The 14093-nt window shown below is 52.0% G+C and overlaps 1 protein-coding gene and 1 pseudogene across 2 annotated transcripts; one reads left to right on the top strand and one right to left on the bottom strand.

Annotated features, from left to right (window-relative positions):
* The first annotated feature begins 1335 nt into the window (after positions 1–1335).
* On the top strand, positions 1336–4514 carry LOC123064195 (disease resistance protein RPM1-like; annotated as a pseudogene).
* A 2732-nt stretch (positions 4515–7246) lies between these two features.
* On the bottom strand, positions 7247–10580 carry LOC123064262 (uncharacterized). 2 transcript variants are annotated; one of them, XR_006430655.1, is made up of 4 exons: positions 9888–10580; positions 9118–9286; positions 8340–8439; positions 7247–8190 (listed from the first exon to the last, which is right to left on the bottom strand). XR_006430655.1 is itself a non-coding variant. In XM_044487779.1 (2 exons), exons 1-2 carry the CDS (start codon positions 10019–10021, stop codon positions 9122–9124), a joined length of 330 nt encoding a protein of 109 aa, XP_044343714.1. In that variant the 5' UTR covers positions 10022–10580; the 3' UTR covers positions 8451–9121. The 2 variants fall into 2 exon arrangements, 1 of the variants encoding a protein (XP_044343714.1); XM_044487779.1 differs by lacking the exons at positions 7247–8190; positions 8340–8439 and having other exon boundaries at positions 8451–9286; positions 9857–10580.
* Positions 10581–14093: the final 3513 nt, after the last annotated feature.

Raw genomic sequence — 14093 nt, 5'->3', positions numbered from 1 at the left:
TAACCTTAGTATTTTGGGATTATTTGGTTTTTGTAAGATGACTCACACACCTAGACGGAGGGAGTAAGTTACTCCCGCAGAGAGCACGCCGTCGGGGCGCTCCTCACGATGTGCGAGAGCGACCGCCGTAGATATAGACCAAGGTGTGATCCCCGGTCTTCCTGAGCTCACCGCCCATGCCACTCCCAAGTCCTGGGCACGGGGTACTAGCGGAGCTCGAACATATATAATACCAGCACGGACGGACACTAATTAAAGTCATCCGTATATAACAAGTTAATAAAAGGTTATATATATCCGTGTAAACTGCAAAGAGTCTAGTGACGTGCCTCTACTCATGGCAATGAATGGCAAGCTCATCCCCACGTTATCATCGCCTGCTCGCTCATAATAGAAAATTATTTCGCTGTAAACTTTTTTTTTGTTTCTTTTTTTGAAATATATCTAGCGTCACTATGGCCTGCATGTGTTTGCATGGCTGTGCATATCCTCACGCAGCCTTTCAATCGGCGCCGCTAGTCCGCAAGTACCGCTTCAGTTTGATTATTTCTACTCTCTTTGAAGGGTCATCAGTTCGTAGTGGAATTAGAAGCGAGCGATGACGAGGCCTTCTTCCTCGACTTAATTTTTTGTCATTAACGGCGTCTGCCTACGCCGTGGTAAGTGAGCGTGCGCAAGGAGATGTTCGTCCGGATCGAGCGGCGCGCGCCCGCGGTAGGACTTCGGTCGTTGCCTTTCGCGGTGTGCGGCCCGTGCCATGTCTTGTGCTATGGAAGTCCTCCAATCCAATTCGCGTGCGTCCAAGTCCGGCCAAATCGACTGCCGGACCGCCCTTCCAACTACATACAATGACAACGCATAGTATAACTCCACGCTCAACTACCTAAAATGACAACACATAGTATAACTTGACGTCCAACCACATAAAACGAAGATGTCGTCCAAGTCCATGTTAAAGAGCGTTAGCACGTGACAAGTTGCCTTCAAGTCATTGAACAGCATGCCGAATCACTTTATCTGCTCTCTTTGAATCGTCATAGGAGTGCAATTAGAAGCAGGCGGTGCCGCGGTGACCTCTTGTCAATAATTATTCATGGCCAATGGCGTACATGTGCGAGAGCGACCGCAGTAAATACATACAGAGCCCATCTCGCTATTTTTATTTAAAAAATTTGGGGTTTCTATTTTTTTAGATCTTTTGGGATTTCTGTTGAGAGGGAAGAAGTGTCGACCACAAAAATGTCGATTCAACGAGGTTTTTCTATTGAGACGTATGAGGTTATGGGCCATGGGTGGTGGAAAGAAAGCGTTGTGGGCTTTCCTCCCACTCATTCGATGGGCCTCCTCGCCGGCGGCGAGCGCGACCACTCCGGCTCCGGTGACCGAGCCACAGCTCCCCATCTCTGTCCAGCATACATAGTCTCCGTGTTCCCTACCTCATCCCCTCCCTCCCGTGACGGCAAAGGCGCGCGCTTGGCGGCCGCCGCGGCCAACTATGCACTGTTGGTCAGTCGCCAGATTTCTTCCGTCAAGTTTTTTTTTTTTTGAGGAACTGTCGATTGAACAAGGTGAGAGATTAGCAAGACATAAGGGCTTATGGGCCGTGGGCGGTGGAAAGAAAGCGTTGTGGGCTTTCCTCTGACTCATTCGATTAGGCACCGTTCGTCTCAAAAAAAAAAATTAGGCACCGCTCAAAAAAGAAAAAATCTCATTCGATTAGGCCTCCTCGCCGGCGGCGAGCTCGACCACTCCGGCTCCGGCGACCGACCCTCCACTCCCCATCTCTCTCCAGAATATAGTCCCCGTGTCCCCCAGCGCCTCCTTCCCCTTCCCTCCCCATCCCACCCCCAGACGGCAAAGGCGCGCGCTTGACGGCGCTGAACTCGCACCGTTGGTCAGTCGCCGGATTTCTTCCGCTGGTAATTGCCAAATTAACTTACCTTTATTATTGTCCTATCTTACGCGCGATTAGCATACTTGTCTTAATTTTGAGGTCTAGAAATCCTTCGTCTTAAGTTTGAGGATACCAAAGCAGAGGGTAGGGTTTGTGGTCTGAAACTGCAGACGCTACCTTCCTGCACAGTGCACATCATTAAGCAGATTAGTTCGAGCCGACATATGGTTCTTGGTAGATGTAATCTTAGTTCGTTGCCTGCCCCCAAGATGGAGTGGTAAACCAGATCTAGCTTAGCAGATCTCAAGGAAAGTGCACTGCAATTGCCACTAACTAACTGTTAGTTAATCCATGGCACAGTATCGTCTTTTTCGTCTCTCAAGGAAAGATCTCAATTAGGTAAAAAACACATCTAGAGCAGTCCATTCTAAATTCTCCACATAGACATACACTGACCAAAAACACAGCCCTCCTCTTTGTCAGGATTGAGTTGCTCTCTATCCAGAGCTGAACGAGCAGGGCATCCAGCCATCTCAAAGGTTGGTTCAAGTCTAATTGTCTCTTTGCACCTAGCAGTTACAAAATTTATTTCACCTCAATATAGATAGATTCTCGCCTGTTGGGGTGGATGGATCATTCGGCTTTTCAAAACATACGAGGTTCTAGTCTAGCTTGCACATGATTGGTCATGTTCAGTTTCTTCTCTGAAGCTTTCAATACAAAATTAAAAATTGAAATGCAAAACATGAAGCTATAGGCAAGATTTTTTTTTGACATAATTTGATGAACTTTCAGTTTTGACAGTGATTTTTCAGTTCTCATGTGTGTTTTAGGTTCTTTGATATAAAGTTACTTTTGTAGTTAATGAATAAATCCAGACCATTTTGAAACAAATAAAAATGAGAGGATAGGGACTGTGGTGGTGGTGGTGGTGGACTGGTGGTGGTGGCCGATCATGTGTACAAGGCCGTGAAGACAAACTTCAGTATTTCTGCATGGATAATTGTATCAAGTAGCTACCAAGTTGAAGACTTGCTAAAACAGATCGCAAGTGAACTCGGTGTCGCAATTGGCGTGACCAACACAAACAGGAACCTGGTTGAGGTAATCCATAACCAACTGCAAGGTTCAAAGTATCTCATAGTTCTGGATGATGTTTGGCATGCAGATCTCTGGTTTAAGATAAGGAACGCATTCCCTACAGAAAGCACTGGCCGATTTGTTATCACCACTAGAATTCAGGAGGTTGCATTGCTGGCAACTGAAAACTGTACAATTGAATTGGCACCATTACAAAGGGAGTATGCATGGCAGCTATTTTGCAATGAAGCCTTTTGGAAAAATGAGAACAAAACATGTCCGGAGGAACTAGAAAATTTAGCTCAAATGTTTCTGGGCAAGTGTGGTGGCTTGCCCATTGCTATTGCTTGTGTAGGCCGCTTGTTGTCATGCAGGCATCCAACTTACTCTCAGTGGGAAAGTTTATACAAAGAGCTAGAGTTACAGCTCAGCAATAATATGATCCTCGATGTTAATATTGTTCTGAAACTCAGCTTAGAGGACCTTCCAACTGATCTGAAGAATTGTTTTCTGCACTGCACAATATTTCCAGAGGGTCGTCTATTCGGAAGGAAAAGGTTAATCAGGCATTGGATCGCAGCTGGATACATTAAAGAAGCAGGGAGCAAAACATTGGAGGAAGTGGCAGCGGGCTACCTGAACGAACTTGTAAACAGAAGCCTACTGCAGGTGGTCCAGCGGAATCCGTGTGGCCGAGTTCGCAGGTGCCGAATGCATGACATTATCCGTGTTCTTGCTCTCGCTAAATCAGAAGAGGAATGCTTCTGTCAAGTTTACAATGGCTCAAGGCCTTTTTCCAATGAGAACACGCGGCGTCTGTCAGTTCAGACTTCAGAGTACAAACATGGAACTACTGACCCCGCTGATGTGTGCAACAAGTCTCCGCTCTCTGCATGTTTTTGTGAGTCATCTGAGGATTGATTCTCTAGAGGCTTTCCTCAAACCTTTCAAATTGCTGTCAACATTGGATCTGCAAGGAGTTCGAATCAAGAGACTACCAGAGATGGTCTTCAACCTATTTAATATGCGCTTTCTAGGTCTTCGGGAGACTCTTATTGAATATCTCCCAAAAGAAATAGGAAGGTTACAGAACCTGGAAGTCCTTGACGCTTACTTTGCTATGTTATCGGCGCTTCCAGTGGAAGTGACCACACTTTGGAAACTGAAATACCTGTATGTGGTTACTATTCCAACTGGAGCTTACAAGAGAGTTCTTACTTTTGAAGGGATCCAGGTGCCTAAGGGTATCGGCAGTTTGACTGACTTGCTGGCCCTGCAAGCTATCGAAGTTAGCAATGAGGTTCTGTATCAGCTGGGATGTTTAACCAAGTTAAGAGGGGCTGCAGGTCTTCCGCAACCGCCGCCCATGCGGCCTGGTAGAAGGCGGGGCCGAGCCCGTCCGGCCCCGGCGCGCTCGTTCGGTCCAGGGCGAAAATGGCAGCTCGGATCTCCGCCCGGGAGAAGGGAGCCACCAGGGGAGTGCCGTCCACCCGGGGTGCCGCGGCGTAGAGGGAAGCCAGGTCGAACCCCCAGGTTGTAACCGGGGCTCAACCCAGCAGGGCGGAGTAGAAGCGACGCAGCGCCGTTTCCTTGGCCTGGTGCGCCACGAGCTCGACGCCATCCACCTCGAGCACCCGGATGGCGTTGCACCGACGACGGTGGGAAGCGGGGGCGTGGAAGTAGCCGGTGTTCTCGTCCCCCTCCGCCACCGCCCGGCACTTCCCACGCTGACGCCAGTAGGCCGCCTGCCGCGCAACCGAGGCCGTCAGCTGGAGCCGGGCGTCACGCCGCCGCCCCTCTTCGGCCATGGAAAGCCGCCGGCACTCCTCCCAGAAGTCTATCTGGTCAATCAGAAACTTGCAGTTGTTATCGAAAACAGGAATGAATTTGTGTCGTCGTTTTCATACCTTGGTAGGAAACCTGAGGCGTTTCTTCTGACGAGCGAGGCGGGTCGCGGCGCGGGGAAGCGGGGGGCGCGGGTCCAGGAGGGCAAAACCGAAGGAAGGAACCCAGGGTCCAGAAGCCACGATGTTTCAAAGAAGAAACGACCGGCAAGAGGGAGGCGGGTCGAGACGGAGACTAAGAGGGGGAAGTGATCGGAGGTAATGCGGGGACGGGGCGCGAGAGACGAGTCGGGAAACAACACGTCCCAGGCAGCATTGAAAAACACGCGGTCCAGCCGGCGCGAGCGTGGGGGGCACACGTTTGCTAGACCAAGTGAACAGACAGTCAGAGAGAGGCAGCTCATGCCAAGCCAAAGCATTGATCATGGAGTTGAACGTGCCCACGCGCCCGACGTCGAAGCGGTCATTGTTTTTCTCCCACGGGAGACGGGTGAGATTAAAATCGCCCACCACGAGCCATGGCCCGTGGACGGACGGAGCCAGAGCAAGCATGTCGGCAACGAACGTCGCAGTGAGCGAGTGATCAGCCGGGGCGTACACGTTGGTGACAGAGAAAGACAAATCCGAAACGGTAGACGCGAGAGAGACGGTGAGGGAGAAGCGCGACTCGGCAGAGGTGACCCGAGACAGGAGCCGGGGATCCCAAGCAGTAATGATGCCACCGCGAGCGCCATCCGCATCCTTAGCGACAAAATCAGAGAGGGGGCTAGGGAGGAAAGATCGGGCATTCGGAGCGCCGAGCGTCGCAAGTTTGGTTTCTTGCAAACATGCAACAGAGGGGGCGGCCGAGGATAGGGAGTTACGAACGATGTCGCACTTGTCGCAATCCCCAAGCCCTTGCACATTCCAAAAGAGGAGAGAGAGATTCTGGGCACGACTAACCATAGGCACACACCGACACCCAGGGGCTGATACAAACGCACACCACACTACCTGAATAAGGAACAAAGCTACTCCAAATGGAGCAGACGAAAGAAGAGAAGGGATACAACCGGGCTTCCACAGCCCCGGTGTCGGGGGTTGGGTGCTACATATGTCAAAGGATGGCTTATCATGTGAGGGCAAGACTGCTGCTGGAATATCCAAGGACGGGTATGCGAGTAGCACGCGCTAGTTTACCGAAGTTCGGGGCTCTCTGGAGAGATAATACCCTTACTCCTGCATGTCTGTATGTATGTGGTATATCTGGTACAGAGTTGCTCCTAGAGCTGTATCTGAAAACAGTTCCACAGGCATCTGGTTTCCTATATGCATATATGTGGGCATGCTCTTAGTGGCCGGCCATGCTCATGGCTCATGGCCGTGAGCATGTGTGGGCTCATGCGTGTGTGTGTTGTGTAGTGTGTGGATGGATGGATGTGTGCCCTTTATATAGTGTGGGCTAGCTAGAGTAAGCTAGGTAGTGGCATGGGCAAGGCATGGTGGGTGTCATCTTTGTCCCCCGGGTCACTTCATAAATAGTGCCAGGGGACAAGTGACACTATACATGATGGCTGGGGTGAAACGTGAACAGTGCTCGGGTACAGCTGTCTCGTCGGTGTCGGGTCGGGCTGCAGTCGGCGCCGTCAGCAGCCGGTAGCCGGTCGGGCAGAGCAGTCGGACGGGGAGCCGGCAGGAGTGGCCGGGCAGTCGGACTGAGGGGCTTTGCTAGCCCCGATGTCTTGAAATATCGTCTTGCCGTCTTCGGGATACCCGTCGCCAATAACTCCGACAGTAGCCCCCGAGCCTCCGGGCAACTTGGCAAAGTTGGGCAGAGGTTCCTTGGCAGGTGTTAATGTAGTCTCCGAGCCTCCGAGCGAGGAGGAGGTTCCCCAGGGAACACTACAAGAATCTTGTTAATCCATGATGGAGTCATTCTGTCACAGAATACTGGAATACCGTCATGGAGGGAGGCCTGTGACGGACTTAGAATCCGTCATGTATATCGCATCATAATTTGACAACTGCACCATCATGACGGATCCTGACCGTCACCGATTAGTCCACAAGCCCGCCCAGGCCCGGGCCTCTGTGACGGACTAATCCGTCAAGGATTGACATGATGTGGCAGCAACATGGTTCTGACATGGCATCTGCGTGGCACCAGCATGGGTCTGACGTGGCATCTACTTGGCGCCAACATGGCATCCACATGGCGCCAGCATGGACTTTAGCCCAATAATGTTTCAGCCTACCTATTTCTGTCTAGCCCGGCCCAATATCCTTTTTTGCTGGCCCAATAAAGCCCAACATGAAAATCTGGGCTTATTATATTCACCCAATTCAAAAACAATCCATTCCATCCATCAGCCCAGCTAGCCCATAATTATTTTGATTTACCAAGCCCATAATTTGGCCCAGTTCACAAATTTCCAAGTTATTTCATCCATTACCATTTCTAAAAAAAATATTTCGTCCATTACAACAAGGATCCTAGATGACATCACTAAAGCCACATTGGAAACATTTACAAACATATATAAAAATACAAGTTCATCCAGTAGTACAACAAGTATGTATTGGCCTTTTGTGAAGAGCGAGGTGAGCCTCTCCACAAGTTCTTCCCTCACATCTGCAAAAATCAATCTTCCTGCAACAACAATTAACAAAAAAGTCAATTAATTCGTGGAGGAAGGGAAAAAAACATCAAGTGCACAAAATTCTTGTCTGCTTGGGTGGTGCCAAACCGCCAATGGAAACAATGTCAAAATTGCATAGTTGTATGTTATTTTGGGTCTCTATTTCATATGACCTGGAGTGAGTCTCTGAATATGTTGCCATCACATGGTAATGCGTACGCAGCTTAATCAAGCAATATACCATTCGATTCCCTTCTCATGAGCTGGTATATAAATAATCAAACTGGGGTTCAAGGCATTGGTTTCTGTTATGTTTGTTTTTTCAACTATGAGGTATGAGTATTAAGTATTAGCATAGCAATACCATAAATTATGCTACTCTAGTGTAGGAGGCGTGTCTTGGCACGCATCCGCAGACGACCAACTAAGCTACCGACTTACTCAAGCTCAATCAGCCTGGTGGAGTGCCTGAGCCAAGTGTGGAAGCTTGACGTGTGTCCGCGCACAAGCTATCTGTCGCTAGGCTTAAGGAGCTATGTATGTGATTGTGATGTATTTCTATCTTTTTTTTGTCGGCAAGGCGCGCAATTCTGGACACTCCAAGCAACTCAGTGTCTTTTTAAACTAAAAGACACAACCTGATAGGAGAAACACAAGTTTTCTGGGAACTTGTTCTTTAAGTTCCACCTCAGAACTTGTTCTTTAAGTTTTCTGGGAAAAGTTGTTCTCCAGCAAATTCAGTGTAATTCAATACCTACAAACACAAGTAAGCACATCATAAAATAAGAATACCTGGCACATTTTTGTGGCATCCAGAATTCAGAATATATGGTACATATGTGAATCGCATGAAGCATCAAGGGAAATGGATTAGAAAGGAAAACATCAAAGAGGAACACACACCTTAAAATCAGATGCAAGCTTCACATCATGTCCTAGAATTATGAAAGAGGTCTCATGCTACTGCACCCTTGCATCATATCCTAGATATGCATATAGTTTACTGTCGTGGAAACAATCAGTTTTAGTCAGATTTCAATCAAAGTTGTGTACTGAACCAAACTGAACCAATAAGTAGTGCACACTAATAAAAATTGAACATCCAGTTTCAGTCAAAGTTGTACAATTGCAAGTGTCAGACAGATTTACATGAAGCTAATTATCTCTTACAAAAAAAAAGTTTTGGGAATCAGTGGCGTTGCATGGATGGATGCACACTACTTGATGTGTTAACTATCTAGTGATGAAGATGCCTGCATATATGACCATACATGTATGTAAAAGAAATGAACACCTTTTACAGCAACATTCCATGCTCGATTACTAACTGAACGTGCAACTTCATACTTCACTACTGCTCATCTCTGAAACTGTGCGTGTGTATCTTTAAAACATTTTGTGCTTTGTTTTCTCCTACATTCCAGAAAGTACAGAGATTGTGCTGGTGCTTGAACCATACAGAGATGCCCTAGTTACAATTGTATCAAGCAATTTGCTTGAACCAACAAGTAGTACATACTAATGAAAATCGAACATCCAAATGTGATGCTTCGGTTTCAGTCAAGGTTCAACCAAATCGACACATACAAACTGAACCAAGACCTGATTTGTTTCATATATAGCTGCACAATTGCAAGTATCATCCAGATCCTGGGTAGGGGGGGAGAGAGGGGAAGCTCACCACACTAGGAGAGCAGGAGGACACAGCCGTCGGTCCACGCGCTGGAGGATAGGAGGCCTTGCTGCTCCACCTCCTCTGACCAAGAGAGCTCGTCGGGGACGGCCGCGTCGAGGAGGACGACGTCCAGCACGCTGCCAGATAGCTGGAGAATGGGGTTCAGGGGCATTGCCTGCGCGTTAACAAATTTTAAGACAACCTCAAAAATATCAAATGCGTCGAGCATGGCACATACCCCAGCAGCATGGGCTCATGTCTAATGTATGAACTATTCTTCAATTATTTCTAAAGAATATATATTCTTTAATTAGTTTATCATTACATAGTGCTTTCCAATTACCATGCTCACTAATGGAAAATTACATCTTAAAAGTAAATTGTACAAGCAAGTCGGCTCAGGTTTCTGTACGAACAACACCATGGCCATGGTCTCTGAGCTACAGTTATCCTATGATATTAAATACTTCTGTTATAGGAAAAAACATATAATCTTGATGGACTACATAGTGAATCTTGGGATTAATCCTTTTTATTAATTGATCATTTCTATTTTGTTAATATTTTGGACTGCACATGGACAAAAAACATGACAAGGATTTATCTGTTTGCAGATTGAGGACACGACCATGACATACAGACTTGCATTCTCTAACATGACATACCTTCAAGGTCCAGAGTACCAAGAAACATAACCTATCTAGTACACATGTACCCAGAAATAACTAAACCGATAACCACTTACATCACCAACGAACTCCGACCAATCGACTAACCCACGGAGATGATGACAAGGAGCAGCAGATAAACGCAGGGCAGGAGGGCCCTGGCAAAGCAGAGGAGGCAGCGCCCGTCGCGGCAGCAAAGCCGGTGGCCAGCTCCATGGCGGCGGCGCCTCTGTACACTGCATCTATCAGCGCCATGTGTACCTCACCGTAGCTCGCCGCCGACTGAAGATGGACCCGTGGCTGCCGCACGGGACATTAGAGACTTCTCGTCGGCCTCGATCTGGTTCAGATGGCCAGCGCATCATGGGGATCGCCGCGGCAGGTGCGCTGCTCGACTGCGACCCAGGAAGGCGGACTGATCTGCGCTGGGAGGTAGGGGACGGCATCGACCGTCGTCCAGCCGCAGCAGTCGGACCCGTCGCCACCACTGCCGCCACAGCTCGAGGGCGTGATCTGGAATGGCAGTGGGGGCTACGGGCTGGTGGCTGTGGCGGTGGGAAAGATGGGGAGGGGGCGACGCATATAGAGGGGAGAAGAGAGGGCATCGATGGATCGACACAGGTAAGGCCTGTTCTGCGGCGGCGGCGGCATGGAGCGCGCGGAGGAAGATTGGTGGAATGGTGGCGGCTGAGGGGACGGGAGGATAGAATGGGGAATTAGGGTTAGGTGTGTGTGTGTGGACTGTGGAGCTAAATGGCCTGGCTCGAAATTTTGCCACCCGGGCGCGTTGGCCACTTCAAATTTTGCATCTCCGCGCGCTCACTCAAACTTCACACGCGCCCCTTTCTTTCCAATTTCTATATATCGCTGAATGATTGGCTGACAAGTGGGCTAGATAAATGGACACAATTGACACATCAGCAGAAGCCATCCATGACGATTCAAATGGCATATAAAGAAAGAAAAAACAGAGGTAGTTGGTCGATGCGTGACGGTTTCCATGACGATCCCTGAATGTCCGTCATCCAGGGGCTGCCATTTTGGGGGTCGTCCGCATCTTGCTGGTCCATGACGGTTTCCATGACAGTTTTCAAGAACGTCACCCGAAATCCGTCATGGATTAACAGATTTCTTGTAGTGGAAATGATCATGCAAAAAGATGAAGTTAGTCCACGCAGATATATCAAATGTTTGCTTTTAGCATTACAAGTTTTATGCGGAGGGTGCCGACTCGGTTTCGTCCGAGCCCCCTTCATCTTTTTCGTGTTCCCCCCGCTTTTTGGCTTGTGCTCTCGCTCGCCGGACAGCCGCTCTGCGGTCTGTGGCTGAGAGTGGGCTGCGAAGTGGAGTGTACAGTACTTAGACTCTGGGAGCGGATTTAACCGAGCAAATACTCATAAAGCAAACGGTCGGGTCACCCGAAGCGTTTCTCTTCCCGGATGTTTTTTCGCGTGGCATGACCTCCAGCTTTTGCTCTTGCTAGCCGGACAGCCGCTCTGCGATCTGTGGCTGAGAGGTGGGCCTTTAGTGCTGCACATGCTACTAAGCCGTCTGCAGGAAATAACGTCTCAGGCCAAGCGGCCAGCCTCTGGGCCAACTCTGGCTGGCACCGGAGGCGAACAGTAGTGTAACTGTAATAAAAATGCGGAGATAGCCCCCGAGCATCGTTCGGGGTTATCCATACTTGCGTGATGCAAAAAATATGTGGGTGAGGAGATTACATTGATTTTCGTCGAGGTGGAGATTGCCGAAGACAGCCGGCGTGGCTCAGCGCTTGCTGAGCGCGCCGGCGCACCCGCTGGGTGTAGCCCTCGAGCCTCCCGGTGCTCGAGGAGGGTCCAGCCGGTCGGGCTTGACTGGCCAGGGGGTGAGCGGGACGCGGCCGAGCCGGTCAAAACTCTTCTGTCGGCTGCTGGCAGCCGGACAAAACTCTTTTTTTTTTGCTGCAATCTTCCGTGGGGGCACGCCAGCGCACCCCCTAGGTGTCGCAGGGGCGCGTCAGCGCACCCGCTGGGTGTAGCCCCCGCTGGGCCGACTGCTGAGCAGTCGAACCGGATCTCCCGGCAACTACTTTGTCTTCTTCGCGGGGGCGCGTCAGCGCACCCGCTGGGTGTAGCCCCCGAGATTCGGGCCGACTGCTGAGCAGTCGGGCCGGATCTCCCTGCAACTAATTTGTCTTCTTGCTCGCGGGGGCGCGTCAGCGCACCCGCTGGATGTAGCCCCCGAGATTCGGGCCGAGGCTTGACCGGCCAGGCGTCAAGGCGGACAGGCAGCCGTGCCAGCGCTCTTGCCAGCCAGAAGTTGAAGCGGGTAGGTAGGCCGGGTCACGTCTAGCCGTCCGAGTGGCGAAGCAGGCGGACGGACATAAACATTTTTTCTTTTCTTCTCTTTGTCCGCCCACACAGCCGGACGGAAACTTCTTATTTCTGTCAGCCGGGTAGGCAGCCGGCAATATTTTTCCAGCCGGCCTCTCTCTTTCTTTCTTTATCTTTCTCTTTTTTTTTTGCCTGGGCACCCGGCCTGACTTTTCGGGCGGCCGGCTGGGCACCCGGCCACTTCTCTCTTTTCTCCCAGCCGGCTTTCAGCAGTCGGACACAACTCTTTATATATATATTTTTTTCTTTTGGGCTAGCAGCCAGGTGTTGACTTTTCTTTCTTTGTCTCCAGCCGGCCCGAGACCGCACAGACGTAGCCGGCCGACGCGCGCGCGGGGGTGGAGTGAAGAGCCGGCCGCGGGGGCGCCTGCGAGGAGGAGCCGGAGGCACGGGGCAGCGAGCAGGCGGAGCCGGCCCGCGGGGGCGGCCGGGTACGGAGGCGGACGCCGGCTGGGAGCGGCGACCCGGCCAATGGGCGCGTGGTAGCCGGCCGGCCGAGCGAGGAGGCGGCCAGACGCGGGCGACATCGGGGGCGGCGACCGATGGGCGGCGCAGGAGCCGGCCCTGGCCGGGCGCGCGGAGCGGAGCGGAGTCGAGTCGGCATAGTGCTGGGAAGCCGGTAGCCACAAGGCGGCGAGCGACGTAGAGGCGCGGGCCGGCTATGGGGGAGGCGGCGACCCGGAGCCGGCCTGGGGAGGCCGGGCGCTGTGGAGGTGCGGCCGAAGGCAGGCGCGGGTGGCACAGGCGACTGGCGCGGGAGCCGGCTGCGGGTGTGGGGCACCCGGCCGCGACCCTAGGCAGCGAGGAGCGGAGGCCGGCGCAGCCGGATCCGGAGTCGGCTGGCAAAGCAGAGCCGTAGCAGGTGCAGCGAGGCGGCGGGGCCAGCGCGGACGGGGGTAGCTCAAGCGGAGGTCCCGGAGGCGAGTCGTCGCGGCTCCGCGCAACCTGGCGCTGTGGCGGAGCGGAGCACGACCGCGGGCGAGGATCACGCGCGAGTCGCTGGGAGAGGGAGCAGCAACGGCGAGGCGAGCACTGAGCGGAGCAGGGACCGTGCGGCGCACGCGCGTGGAGACGGCACGGCTGGTGATGCAGAACCGCGGAGGCAAGATAGTACGTACGTACGTACGCAACTAGCGCTAGCAAGCTAGCTACAAAATCCATCGAGCTGTCAGGAAGTGTGCTTGATTGCCAGCCATGCACATGCGTGCAGCTGCAGGAGAGGTTGGCGGCGGCCAGGAGCTCGGAGCAACGGAAGTGAGGCGGCGGCGACGCACGCGTGCGGACAGAGGCGGTGCGGAGCCGGGGCCAAAGCGGCGCGCGGACTGACGACAGGTGACGTAGATGCACCGCCGAGCATGGCGGTGTGCTGATGTCGAGCCCTCGACCGGCTAGGGAGAGGCGGCGAGGTCACGGTGCTGATGAAGATGGCGAGGCCGACGGTCAGGACGCGCAGCCCCTCGCGGCCATTCCAGGGGCATGTCGATGTCGAGCCCCCGACCACTATCGGAGAGACGGCGTGACCTCGCGGCAGTGAAGACGAAGATGGCGAAAAAAGGGTCCCGCCCGGACTGCGAAACCAGCAGCAGCGTGGTAGCAAAGTACCACACCACGGTGGGCGCCAAATGTCGGGGGTTGGGTGCGACATATGTCAAAGGATGGCTTATCATGTGAGGCCAATACTGCTGCTGGAATATCCAGGGACGGGTATGCGAGTAGCACGCGCTAGTTTACCCAGGTTCGGGGCTCTTCGGAGAGATAATACCCCTACTCCTGCATGTCTGTATGTATGTGGTATATCTGGTACAGAGTTGCTCCTGAAGCTGTATCTGAAAGCAATGTCATAGGCATCTGGTTTCGTATATGCATGTACGTGGGCATGCTCTTAGTGGCCGGCCATGCTCATGGCTCATGGCCGTGAGCATGTGTGTGCTCATGCGTG

Source organism: Triticum aestivum, chromosome 3B (genome assembly GCF_018294505.1).
Source record: "Triticum aestivum cultivar Chinese Spring chromosome 3B, IWGSC CS RefSeq v2.1, whole genome shotgun sequence".
Classification (NCBI taxonomy): Eukaryota; Viridiplantae; Streptophyta; class Magnoliopsida; order Poales; family Poaceae; genus Triticum; species Triticum aestivum.
Note: the sequence above shows the minus strand (reverse complement) of the source record. Positions and strands in the feature narration are given on the sequence as shown.